This window comes from Salvelinus namaycush, chromosome 33, assembly GCF_016432855.1.
Source record: "Salvelinus namaycush isolate Seneca chromosome 33, SaNama_1.0, whole genome shotgun sequence".
Lineage (NCBI taxonomy): Eukaryota > Metazoa > Chordata > Actinopteri > Salmoniformes > Salmonidae > Salvelinus > Salvelinus namaycush.
The window spans coordinates 4,544,989-4,559,189 of NC_052339.1; the positions used below are offsets into that span (position 1 = coordinate 4,544,989).

The 14,201-nt window shown below is 43.8% G+C and overlaps 1 protein-coding gene across 9 annotated transcripts in view; it reads right to left on the reverse strand.

Annotated features, from left to right (window-relative positions):
* The window catches only part of LOC120027872 (sickle tail protein homolog), a 195,625-nt gene that overhangs the window by 98,546 nt on the left and 82,878 nt on the right, over positions 1-14,201 (reverse strand). For 7 of the 9 annotated variants that reach the window (XM_038972965.1, XM_038972972.1, XM_038972967.1 and 4 more), the window contains exon 2: positions 1,688-1,989. In XM_038972965.1, coding sequence (XP_038828893.1) covers positions 1,688-1,989 — 302 coding nt within the window. Of the gene's footprint in view, positions 1-1,687; positions 1,990-7,094; positions 7,383-14,201 lie in introns of those variants that run through there. The other 2 variants (XM_038972968.1, XM_038972963.1) reach the window with 2 other exon arrangements.

Below are 14,201 nucleotides of genomic sequence, written 5' to 3' on the forward strand. Positions count from 1 at the left end.
GCTTCTGATGTTAACATGCATGAACCCAAGGCTTTTACGGTTGCAGAAGTCAACACATGAGAGCGCCTGGGCAATGGGAGTGGTGCTGGGGGCTGCAGGGCCTGGGTTAACCTCTACATCACCAGAGGAACAGAGGAGGAGTAGGATGAGGGTACGGCTAAAGGCTATAAGAACTGGTTGTCTAGTGCGTTTTGAACAGAGAATAAAAGGAGCAGATTTCTGGGTGTTGTAGGATAGATTCAGGGCATAGTGTACAGACAAGGGTATGGTATAGTGTGAGTACAGTGGGGGTAAATCTAGGCATCGAGTGATGATGAGAGAGGTTGCATCTCTGGAGGCGCCAGTTAAGCTAGGTGCGGTCTCTGCATGTGTGGGGGGTGGGGGCTATCTGAGGGGGCTATCTGAGGCATGTTGAGCAGGACTACGGGCTCTGCAGTAAAATAAAACAATGGGAGCTGCCCTAAACAACAGTATACAAGGCATATTGACATTAGAGAAAGGCATAAAGCAATCACAGGTGTTGATTGGGAGAGCTAAGACAACAACGGGTGAGACAACAACAGGTAAACAGCTAAGACAACAACAACAACGGGTAAACAGCTAAGACAACAACAACAACGGGTGAGACAACAACAGGTAAACAGCTAAGACAACAACAACAACAGGTAAACAGCTAAGACAACAACAACAACAGGTAAACAGCTAAGACAACAACAACAACGGGTAAACAGCTAAGACAACAACAACAACAGGTAAACAGCTAAGACAACAACAACAACAGGTAAACAGCTAAGACAACAACAACAACGGGTAAATGGCGATGAACGGGCAGAGAGTTCAGTTAGCTAAACACAGGGCCTGAGTTTGAGGCTGGGGCCGACAGATAAACAAAATGGCATCAGCTGTGTCGCAGAGTGATCATAGGGTCCAATGAGCAGCAATAGATGAAACAGGGAGCCGTCTAAAGACTAAAGACTCTGTCTGTTTTTGTGTGTGAGCAGAGGACTCTGATGATGAATCTATGGTTATTTAGCGGTCATTATTAATGAATGACCAACATGCAATAAGCAGCTAATGGTAGATGTAGAGTTTGTGAAATATTGAATGTGAACACTGGGGGCCAGTTTCCCAGATAGAGATTAATTTGAGTCCTGTACTAAAAAACTAGATTCTCCATTGACCATGTTTCTTAGTCCAAGACTAGCTTTAATCTGTGTCTGGGAAACCGACACAGTACGGAGCCTAATGCTTACCTCTTCTGCACAAGACAAAATACAAAAAAACATGTATAATTTTGGAGCAGACTAAGGAGAAAAAAAGGCGACAACATGATTTATGGAAAGGACTTGTGGCAAAACAGGGAGAAATAGTGTTGCAATTGCACTGTCACCTGACCCAAACAAGACAAATACAAATTACTTGTAACACCCCAGGTGTAAAAGAGTAGTCTCACATTCATCGATAATTTGGACCAAAGAAGTTGATTAACTAGGAAAAGTGTCACAATAGATCCCAAGTGAAAGACTGGCAGTAAAGGTAGGAAGAGATGAGGGTGTGCTAGAATAGCAGTGGGTCGGATTCCGTCCCACGCTTTCACTGGTAACTGTATTCTGGTGGCAGTGGCTTAGACCGCCAGTAGGAAACGCAAGTATAAAATATGTAATGAAATATCTCCACTGTCACTAACCTGTTCGTCACTAACCTGTTCCCGGAGCCTCTCCTGGTGGCCCATGATGGCTGAGGCGTGGTGAGGGTACTTCTGCTTCAGGTGCTCCAGGAAGGCCTCCCTCTTTTTGTCCATGTCCGAGGGCTGCATGGCCAGGATCTCTCGGGAGCTGCGTGCCCCCCCTAATGTGTGCCTGCGGGGGACGTTGCGGCTGCTGTTACCTTTGGGGTCCTGGGCCCGGGTCCCATCCGGGGGGCCCTGCCTCCTGCTCAGGTGCTCGGAGTCCTCCGGGGAGGTCACCTTTAGGTTGCTTTTGGTTTGCTCTGGAGAGAGAGGGAGAGAGGTTGGGTCAACAAACAGGTACTGTGGCACTATTCTTACGGTGTGTGTGTGCATGGTTTCTCCTGGGCCAAAAAGGGGCTTAGGAGGTGGGTGTGGCAGTGGGCAGGGAAGTGGCACCAAAGAATGTACTATGCAGGAAAAAAACAAATGTGTGAGTTTTTATTTTTTATACATTTGCTAAAATTAAATTTAAAAAATGTTGCTTTGTCATTATGGGGCATTGTGTGTAAATTGATGAGGGAAAAAAACTATGTAATACATTTTAGAATAAGGCTGTAACTTAACAAAATGTGGAAAAAGTCAAGGGGTCTGAATACTTTCCGAATGCACTGTACATACTATATACATTTTACGGACACAGTATAGTTTACAATAGTTATATTTGGTTAGTTTTTAGTCCCATCCTTCAGCTCTACTCAACCCCTGAGCAGCAATGTTGATCCACTGGAAGTCATATGCATCTGAGCACTTAGTTTTAGTAGCGTTTTAGTAGCTTAGTTTTGGAAGTAGTTAGCCTTTTGTTTTTATTTTATACAAACTGGGACAGTATTCTTTTACTGTTTATTCTCACACTATGTGTGTGTGTGTGTGTGTGTGTGTGTGTGTGTGTGTGTGTGTGTGTGTGTGTGTGTGTGTGTGTGTGTGTGTGTGTGTGTGTGTGTGCGTGTCCTTAGGTGCATTGACAAACCTTTAGGGCATACACATGACTATAAAACTATAGTCTAAGTCAAAGACCTAACCCTAAACACCAGTGCACCAGCCAGACTGGGAGGGGTTCAAACAGCAGAGGTTCAAACTGTAGAGCCCAGTTCCTACATCAAACAAAACTATGCTCCATTTCATCTCTGGGACCCTCAGGATGACAAATCAGAGCAAGATTACTGAATGCAAGTACATTATTTACCTTCAGAGGTGAATGTATCAAACCAGTTGCCGTGATAAAATGTTTTTTGTTGTTGTGCACTCTCCTCAAACAATAGCATGATATTTTTTCCACTGTAATTGCTACTGTAAATTGGACAGTGCAGTTAGATTATAAAGAATTAAAGATTTCTGCCCATATAAGACATGTCTATGTCCTGGGAAATGTTTTTGTTACTTACAACGTTATGCTAATCACATTCGCACACATTAGCTCAACCGTCCCGCGGGGGGGACACTGATCCTGTAGAGGCTCTAGACCAAAAATTATGTATCTACAGATCAGACCTGGGTTCAATTACTATTTGAAATTAGACCAAATGCTTTATCTGCCATTTGATTGAGCTTGCCTGGGGCAAAGGAACAAAATATTTGCAGATTATTCACCCTCGGACGATACATGTCCCGAATGGACATGTACTGACATAGCCGACCGCTCTTGTTTAGTATACACAGTTCCATCTGGGGCTCAAGATGAAAAGATCATTGGTTCTCTACTCAATGACAGCATCAGCAGAGAACTAAGCATCCAAGAAAATTATGAGAAGCATTGTTCTGTTATCTGTTGGGAATTTTCAATAAATCTAGCCACAGGAAACAACTTTCCAGTTTCATTGCATGAATTATCATAAAATCATAAAGTGGGATATTGATATCTTCCAGGATAGGAAGCATCCAGTACTGCAGACTAGTCCCCATGTGTGTCCCAAATCACACGCTATTCCCTATATAGTGCCCAACCTTGGTCCAAAGTAGTGCACTATAAAGGGAATAGGATACCATTCAGGATGCACCCCCCCATCTCATCACATAGTCATGTTGTTGCTTATTTCAGCGATCGGAACTCCAGATTTCATGTGACAGAAACAATAACAGTGATGAAAACATCAAACTGAAGCAGCTGTTCACTTTAAACTCTGCCCACTTTCAAAAGCCTGGGCAAATATTCAAAATATGTCTAGGAGAGAGACGGACCGTTATCCAGAGAATTGGGAAATGTGATCATCACAGAGAACAGAAGTCACTGACGACAGACATTCGTACGTCAAAGTCAATATTTTCAGGAGGAAATGTTATTCCTTCCAGTAGCACATTAGGATGTTTGAAAAACGGCGGCCATCTTGACTTGGAATAACACCATTCTCTAAAGGGATGTCCTGTCTCCCTCTCAACTGTGAACTTTGATACATCATGAACTTCCAGGAAAAACAGAAACCACATGTCTAGTTAAAAACATAAATATTGAAAACCATTCAACTTCATTTTAACACATCAACATACTGTTAACTACCCAATATATCAACATGATATTCAATCTTAAAGAGGCAGCCCGGGATCTTATACACTTACAAATTCATAACATATTGTACAAATTCAATTCGTAACATATCATACGAATTGCAATTTAAAGAAAAATGCATTGCTGTAACGGCTTTCTTCCTGGGGTGAAGGAGAGGACCAAAATGCAGCGCGGCTAGTGTTCAACATGATTTAATAAAGAAGAGACGATAACGTGAACACTATACAAAATACAAAATAACAAATGTGAAAACCGAGACAGTCCTATCTGGTGCAGAACACAAAGACAGAAGACAACCACCCACAATCCCCAACACAAAACAAGCCACCTATATATGATTCTCAATCAGGGACAACGATTGACAGCTGCCTCTGATTGAGAGCCATATTAGGCTGAACACAGAAACAGACAAACTAGACACACAACATAGAATGCCCACCCAGCTCACGTCCTGACCAACACTAAACAAGCAAAACACACAAGAACTATGGTCAGGACGTGACAATTGCAAGGATGTTGTAGAATATAATTGTGCACAATTTCAGTGGCCCGTTTTGGCTCATGAGGACTCCTTTCAAAACTACTGGCTGAAATGATACAAAAGCGCTGAAGCATCACTAAAGAAAGAATGAGAAACATTTCCTTTAGTTCAAGCTGTAAACACTCTATTATCTTGTTATAAATCAATCTGTTCCTTGGGACTGGGCCATAACACTACAAATCACTACTTTCGATTACTATTTCACTACTACAGTGTGCTATATAGGGAATATGCCATTTGGGATGCAGCCAGTGTGTTTGTGACAGTGAGGGGCTTGCTGGGAGACTGAGAGCTATCCCATGGGGCCGTGTGCTGACAGACTCTTTTTCCCCGTGCTGTAATTCTTCCAGGCTGTTGGTTCTGCGTTGAGCTGGGGCGTGGAGGATAAGAGAGGAGGAGAGAAGCGCGGTGGAGTGTGAAAACACAGGGCGAGAGTAATAAAGCATGCTGATCTGTTGGCTTGTTTCTCTAGACTGCAGGTCCAGCCGTAATGTGTACTTTTCAAAGGCTAATGGGGAAATATAAGGGTCTGGCTCTGGCTGGGGAGGTTACCTCAGGATTCGTCTCTTTCTAGGTCAAGCACACAGCAGAGGAGATTAGAAAGTGGGCATTTCAACCGGTATTTTTCACTGCTTCAGTTTAACGGGGCAATCTGGGATTGGTACATGAAAATCAAAGTGGCAGGATGTTGTTGTTTGAATCCCAGATTGGCCTTCATATGTTATTTTTCTTTTTCAATTAGGAAATTCTTCAAAATCATTGTAAAGCGGTGCTTGATCAGCTCAATGGGGAAACAATCTGTTCACAGAGTCTTGAAATGGGAGATTCCTCAGGCTTTACAACGGGGCCATACCAACGCAGGCATTGAAGAGACGAGGCTTCTCACAAAACACACTGACGGTGGTAACAGAAAGGCACGAATGTCGGGAATGCAAAGAGAAACGTCTACAAGATGCCCTCTCTCCATGACACCAGCTCTCTCAATAACACCTGCAGCACCATCTCCAAGCTCAACGGCAGTCACGTGAAAAGCGTCCAGCCACAGTATATCATCATCGCTGTGTTATGTTCCCTCCCTCACCAAACAAAAGCACATGGGTGTAACACGACTTTCGGTTCCAGCGTTGTGTTTCAGTCGCTCTGCTTCGCTCCCACACACAGTAGTGTTACTTATCGCATGGTGTTTACTGGTCTGTTGATTACTCTCACCCAGTGTGACCACTTACTTCATAATTTGCTAACACACACATCACTATTTCTATGTCTAAAAATACACTAAAGTGTTCTGTTAATAAGTGCCTTGCTAAAAGTCACGTCCCGAATTATGACTCATTGAACTTGAAACTCTTGTTTGAATGAGCAGGAAATACTTCAGTGGAGGGGAAATGGCAATAACTATTTGGACTTGTTGAATGAACCGTAAGTGATAAAAGATTAAAGAAAACCATTACAGCGGTATTTTGGAGACCTTTTGTATTTCATTGAGAGGATGTCGTCTCTGGAGTAGAGATCCAAGAGTTTGACTCTACACACCCCCACTCACATGCAACCCTCATATACGCTGCTGCTACTAAGTATCCAGACCCCTTGACTTCATTTTGTTACGTTACAGCCTTATTCTAAAATTGATTCAATCATTTATTTTTCTCATCAATCTACACAGAATACCCCATCATTTGTTTTTTATTTTTTTAATCCATTGTAGAATAAGGCTGTAACATAACAAAATGTGGAGAAAGTCAAGGGGTCTGAATACTTTCCGAAAGCACTGTATCTACCTCTATCGATCCAGTATCCCTACACATTGTAAAAATGGTACAGGAATTGACCCTGCATATAGTATGCTTACTTACTTTATCGCGTTCCTCTTATTTCTTCTTTTATATAGTGTGTGTTTTTATTCTACCTTGCTAATTTTTTTGTATTCCTTTGTTATTGATTTACTGTGTTGTTGGGGTTAGAGCTTGCAAGAAAGGCATTTCACTGTACTTGCGACATTAAATCTTGAACACCAACCGAACTGGTAACGTTGCATTCACGTGGATATATCCACCTACACAACTCACTGTAAACTCTGTCTCAATCAGTTAAGCACTGTTAATGGGGGTGTAATGGAGGTAGGAACATACCAGCAAACCGTGCCGCGGGACGGGTAATGCAAGATATCCCGCTGCCCTTACCCTTACTCTAGTTGAGTGTTGCAACATGGCTGATGTACTCACAGGCCTATTTTTAACTCCCAAATTACTTAGCTACTGTATCTACACCGAACACTACAATAAACGTTAAATCAGCCAATTCTATTTCAGTTTCAGGTTCCTTACCTTCCACAAGACTTGAACATTCTAGAATAGAATAGAATACATCCTCCTCGCCTGTCTCTTCAAGTCCTCCTCTCCCTTCTTCCATTTTATCAACACACTGGGAGCGAGGAAAACGGGTCGGGAGAAATAGAAAAACAACACAGGCAACTGTTGACTTCCAAATTGCAGACAGGGCTCACGTGAAAAAGGGCCTAGAGATCCGCCCAGAACCACAGGGGAGACCAGTAGGGATTTAGAAAACAAACTGCATTCTAGGACACAGGAGGGACAGCAAGCACCTCTTCTCTGCCTCAGGCCAACCACTCACTGACTGCTTATTTGTGTAAGGTTGGGTATGTGTGCATGTGCACGTGAGAGGGAGAGAGAGTTTGCACGCGTGTGCAAGTTGCCTCCTCTCTATAGCCATCTAAAATAAGTTACTGGCATCGTTCAGTTAGAGAGTGGGCCCCTGCCCAACAGGTGTCTGACCCACTCTCTATCACACATACACGCACGCGCGCAGACACACGCATGGCCCTCTCTGGTCTTTGTCACTGCAGTATGTCTTATATGAGCTGACTCCTACTAAGCCATTCCCTCTGATCTCATAGGGAACCCGACAGTGACAGGCTTGTGTCCAAATGGCACCCTAATCCCTTTATAGTGCACTACTTTCGTCAAAAGAGAGATGTAACCAGGAACGTGTCCTACTTCTGGATTACGGACAGTCTATATTCATCACACAAGGCTCTCAACTTATCTTTGCTCAGCTGCCATCATAAGTACAGTCATGAAAATGGTTTTGTAATATATGCCACACATATGCATAACCTAACAACGCTGACCTGCTCAAGCAGTATAATAAGGGTGATGGAAATCAAAAATAATGAATCTCCATATTTAGATTTGTCTAAATGTGTGAGTGTACTGTTGACTTGAAACGTATATGTTTGCTAAAAAGGACTGCAAACATATACCCAACATTTTGGGACTTGTGTGTGTGAGTGTGTGTGAGTGTGTGTGTGTCTGAGCACACAAAGCTGAGCCAGATAAAAGATCATGTCAAACAAATGGAGAGAAGTGGAACTGCCACCCGCTTACTCCCAGACAGCCATCAAACCGTTGACCCAGAATCCCTATAGCATAGTATGGACAGGTAATTATACACTGAGTGTACAAAACATTAAGAACACCTTCCTCAATGAGTTGCATCCCCCCTTTTGCCCTCAGAACAGCCTCAATTCGTCGGGACATGGACTCTACAAGGTGTCTAAAGCGTTACACAGGAATGCTGGCCCATGTTGACTCCAATGCTTCCCACAGTTGTGTCAAGTTGGCTGGATGTCCTTTGGGTGGTGGACCATTCTTGACACACACGGGAAACTGTTGAGCGTGAAAAACCCAGCAGTGTTGCACTTCTTGACACAAACCAGTGCGCCTGGCACCTACTACAACACCCTGTTTAAAGGCACTCTAAATCTTTTGTCTTGCCCTTTCACCCTCTGAATGGCACACATTCACAATTCATGTCTCAATTGTCTCAAGGCATAAAAATCCTACACTGATGGAAGTGGATTTTAACAAGTGACATCAATAAGGGATCATAGCTTTTACCTGGATTCACCTGGTCAGTGTATGTCATGGAAAGAGCAGGTATGTCGGTACCTGAACCAGTTTCTGCTTCTCAAATTCCAGACACTCAACCAACCTGCCACTCTATACTCTGAACAAATAGCCAGATAGAAAATGACCCAGACCAGTTAGCCAGAATCCCTGTAGTATACATGTACGGTAAGTTGGTACCTATTACCTAAACCACCCAACCAGTCAATTTCAAACAATGAAAACTTACACTATACTCACTCACTCACTCATTAACTCACTCACTCACTCAACCAAACAGACCCTATTGTGAACACCCAGACGGAACATGACCACGTACTCTGAGAAAGTCTTCAGAGGTGGCAAAAAGTGAAATGTGTCTACAGGCAAGTATCTAAAGAATGTCCTCTCTCCCATTTGCCACTGCTAAGTAAATGATAGACCCGTGCTTTTGTCGTCTCCAGTTGCTCCATGTACATGGTCCCAAATGGCGCCATCTACTCCCGATATAGTTTAAAAAAAATAGTGCACTATATAGGGAATAGGTTGCCATTCGGGACACATCCCGTAGTCATTTATGGAGGAATGTATCAGGCACTTCTCCCACTCTTCTGGTATGACTTATCCATTACCATGAAACAAAGAGCTGCAGTGTGCTACGACAGCAGAGCCCACATAGGGCATCACTATGAACACGACAATCTGTACTCCCCTGATGATATGCACAATGTCCATTCTTACGTGTTGAAAATGTTGAGCATAAGATCTGGACTATCGGCTGTCGAAACCCAATCCAAAGGTATACGGATCTTTTTTTTGCCTGTACCTTCTGGAAGAGGATTCTGTTCAAGACCACCGTCTGACGGACACATCCACATGATCCATATCTCCCTCCCCTGTTTGTCGCCATGGACTCACTCTCTTAGCACGTGGAGGTTCTTCGCATTCTCGTCAGTCGCCTAGTTTTTAGACCGTCTGATTCCTGCCACGTCCGTCACTAGAACTCATTACAGTACCTACCTCCTTCCCATGAGCAGCCGGTCAAAGGGCCCCTGCCACCCTGCCAGGGTTCTGCCATGCTCTGGACAGGACGGGTAGTGTACGGAGCGCGTCCCAAATCTCACCCTATTCCTGATATTGTGCACTACTTTTGATCAGGGCTTTTGACGGGCCCTTTGAGGGTGCCATTTGAGACAGGCAGTCTGGAGGTCACCTGCCGCGTCTGACAGCGTACAGAGAGGCTGATTTCTACATTGAGAGGAAGCTGATTGCTGATCTATCCGACAAGGTCTTTTCCATGCTGGTTCTTTTAGCTCAATGAAAAACACCTATTAATGCTCTCACAATGCAGCCCGGTCACATTTTTCACACACAATCCGACACACACACACAGGAAACGTTTGGGCTCTCAACTTTTGGCCCCTGAGTGTATCTGCTTCACTTTGTGCACGTTCCTGTCGTAAAAAGATTCCCGTACATGTCGACACTTTCACACACATTCCAGTAACGAGGTCATTTTTGTTACTCTTGAGTGTTTGTAGTAGGGCAATAACTAGGACAAAGTCAAACAAAACTATAGGGGAGATAGGATATGTAAACGTGTAGAATTGTCGTCTCTAGTTTCATCGGCGTTGATCTGCTTTTTGGCATAAGATATGAAATACTTTATTAATCCCCATTGCAGCATGTACAGTATACACAGTCATGGGGGGGAAAAGTATTAAAATAACACCATAATAGCCAACATGCTCAGTCACATATCATTTTTCCAAAATAGTTAGGTGCTCGAACTTCGTTGGTAGACCTGTCATCCAATCACGTGGGAGCTGACTTTAACTTCTAGTCCTAGACAGACTAACTCACCACTGCTCTGTTTAGATTCGAGAGGGTCCAGGGGTTGGCACCTCCCACTGAGCTCAGTAGAACTGCTATTGGTTCATTCACAGACCAACATCCTCCTTGCCCTCCCCACTCTTAAGACTGAAAATGAAAAAACAATCCTAACTTTAAGAATGAAGATTAAAACCTTTCCTAACTTTAAGGCTGAAGTTAAAACCACTCCTAACTGTAAGACTGAATTTATAATGCTATTACAGCACTGTTACAACGCCATATGAGGCTACTGTACAATGCTCAAGAGCTGATATCGTCCCATGTCGTCTCATGGGGTCTCCCTATGCAATCTACTAAGACATTTTGAATAATCAATGGCGCAAGTACCCAGAATTGCTGGGAGGCCAGATTGTTGACACGGATACTATTTCTGCAGATGGCTGTTTCTCAGTGTCCTTAAAATACCACTTAACTTGAGTTGCCTCTATTCCCCCTTGACACCTCTCTGTCTCCCACTTCCTTCCTCCCTCTCTTGCTCGTCCTCTGTCCCCAGTGAGTGTTCATGTGACCCATGTCTTTGGTACCCAGTGGACAGTCTGTGCTCTGCACTGAACAGTGATGGAGGTCTGTATGGAGCCATGGCCGTGCCATCTCCCTCTCACTAGCTGTATAATCCCAAACCTCCACCACACAGATAACCACCGCTCATTCTCCTCTCTGACTGTATCGGCTTCCTCTGGGGCTTTTCATTCAAACGTAGTCTCCACCGCCACAACTCAAACTCTGTTTACTCTAGCACCCTATTCCCTAATTATTGCACTACTTTTGACCAGGGCCTATAGGGCTCTGGTCAAAATGAGTGCGCTTGATACACTGAGTGTACAAAACAATAAGGACGCCGGTTCTTTCCATGACATAGACTGACCAGGTGAATCCAGGTGAAAGCTATGATCCCTTATTGATGTCACTTAAATCCACTTCAATCAGTGTAGATGAAGGAGAGGAGACAGGTTGAATAAGGATTTTTAAGCCTTGAGACAATTGATACATGGATTGTGTGTGTGTGCCCTTCAGAGGGTGAATGGGAAAGACAAGATTTAAGTGTCTTTAAACGGAGTATTGTAGCAGGTGCCAGGCTCATCGGTTTGTGTCAAGAACTGCAGCGCTGCTGGGTTTTTCACGCTCAACAGTTTCCCATGTGTATCAAGAATGGTCCACCACCCCAAAGGAAATCCAGCCAACTTGACACAAATGTGGGAAGCATTGGAGTCAACATGGGCCAGCATTCCTGTGGAACGCTTTTGACACCTTGTAGAGTCCATGCATCGACAAATTGAGGCTGTTCTGAGGGAAAAGGCGGGTGTGCAACTCAATATTAGGAAGGTGTTCCTAATGTTCTGTACACTCAGTGTATATCTACACTCTCAGCCCTTCAGTCGAAATGGAAGGCTAATTATGGCACTTCTGCATTAAGATGTCTGAGAGAGAGAACGCAAACCTGACTGACCAGAGTTTCCTGTCTTCAATAAACAGATAGAGACATGTCTGCCAACCTGGATAGGCCGGGTACCAAAAGAGAGGAGCTAGATATGATATGAACCACTGTGATAGCCAGACTGTGTGTGTGTGTGTGTGTGTGTGTTTGTGAGTGCATGCATACGTGTGTGTGCGAGAGATAGATAGAGAGAGGGAGACCGAGAGATAAAGAAAAACAGAACGAGATAGATACAAGAGTAGTTGAGGAAAAGTGTATAACTCACTTGCCTATCTGTAACTCTCTGAAAGTGAAAATGCATATTAACACAAAGGTACAACACCAGTGGCCATCATATTCCAGTGAGGTACTTCAACTAAACAAATTATGGATTTTACATGATTTTAATGGTGCTCGATGGAATGGAATTGCTCATTTTGAGTTGGTACACCTGTGTGTCTTTAACTCGACCGCAAACTCAATATTCTCCCATCTGGAAAAGGCGGTGAGCTCAAATAAAGTCACACAAACAAGTTGTATTTCCTCTGTGAGAGAGGCCCTGCTAGCCAATAAGCCTGATCCTCTGTGAGAGAGGCCCTGCTAGCCAATAAGCCTGATCCTCTGTGTAGCAGAGGCCCTGCTAGCAAATAAGCCTGTGTCTTTCTGAAAACAGATCATACTTTAGATCTGACTCAAAAGAAAATGATTGAGCTAAAAAGAAACAGTCCGTATCACAACAAATTGCTTAGTAGATTTAATTTGTCTTCTCATGCATCACCCACAACTCCGTCCGTCCGTCCGTCCGTCCGTCCGTCCCCCCCCCCTCTCTCTCTCTCTCTCTCTCTCTCTCTCTCTCTCTCTCTCTCTCTCTCTCTCTCTCTCTCTCTCTCTCTCTCTCTCTCTCTCTCTCTCTCTCTCTCTCTCTCTCTCTCTCTCTCTCTCTCTCTCTCTCTCTCTCTCTCTCTCTCTCTTCGGAGTGCATGCTGGGAGTGAGTCGTCAAGCAGGAGTGATTGTGAGAGCGACTGGATTTCTTTTCACTCTATTGGGTTTTGGTATGTAAATATATATATATTGATTAGTTTAGTTGGTTTAAGGGTATTTTTTCTAAATATTACTAAGAAAGTATAGGGGTGGTGGGATAGTTTGAGGTTGTTTTTTTTTTTGTCGCGAGGGCACAACCAGCGGGTGGGGCGGGTTGAAATGGCCACTCGTGGAGGTTTGGAGTATGAAAAACTTAGTCGAAGGCATGGAGTGAAAATTCCAGCCGCGGCCGGCTGTTCAGTAGAAGAATGTAGTCTTGCGGTTGGTGCTATCATTGGGTATGATAGCATCAAATCAGCCTCAAGGATGAATAGCGCTGTAGTGATATTCTTAGATTCTATTGAAAAGGTGAATAAAATAGTCGAGACGGGTGTGGTGTTGCGGGAGACACAGACGCAGGTATTTCCGCTTATGAATCCGGCGAAAAAAGTGATACTTTCTAACGTGCCACCTTTTGTTAGAGATGAAGTGCTGGAGCGAGAGTTAGCGCGTCATGGTCAAATCGTATCTACAATAAAGAAGGTTCTTTTTGGATGCAAATCTCCGTTGCTGAAACATGTCGTGTCTCATAGGAGGCAAGTGCATATGATCTTAAAAAAGGACGTAGATGAACTGAATTTAGCGTTCAGTTTTAAGATTGATGGATTTGATTATGTATTTTACGCTTCGACTGAATCAATGAAATGTTTTGGTTGTGGAAGAGAGGGGCATTTGGTGCGCAGTTGTCCCGAGAATGAGCGCGCTGAGACCGGTAGTAGTTATAGTGCTGGTGCAAATAACGCACCACCGCGAAGGGATGAAAATGCTAAGGGTGCAGGGGAAGGGAGAAGGTGGGCAGATGTGGTTGGAAAAGTAGGAGAAGAAGGCATTGTGGATAAGGTGGAAATTGTGGTAGATCAGAAAAAAGAGGGAGGGGAAATAGGTGGTGAGATTGCGACTGCCGTCGCTGAGGTGGTGCTGGAGAATGAAATTGGAGGGCAAGAGGAGGTCGAAATAATGGAAAAAGAAGCAGATGTTTTCAAAATACCGAGGAGTAAAAGGAAGAATGTAAGGGGGGGTGAAGGGTCTAGTTCTAAGAGAAAGGTAGAGAGTGATAAATCAGTTGAAGATGAACAAGTGGTAGAGATGGTGGATTTTTCTTCTGGGGAGGATAGCGAGAGTGAGTCATCTGACGCGT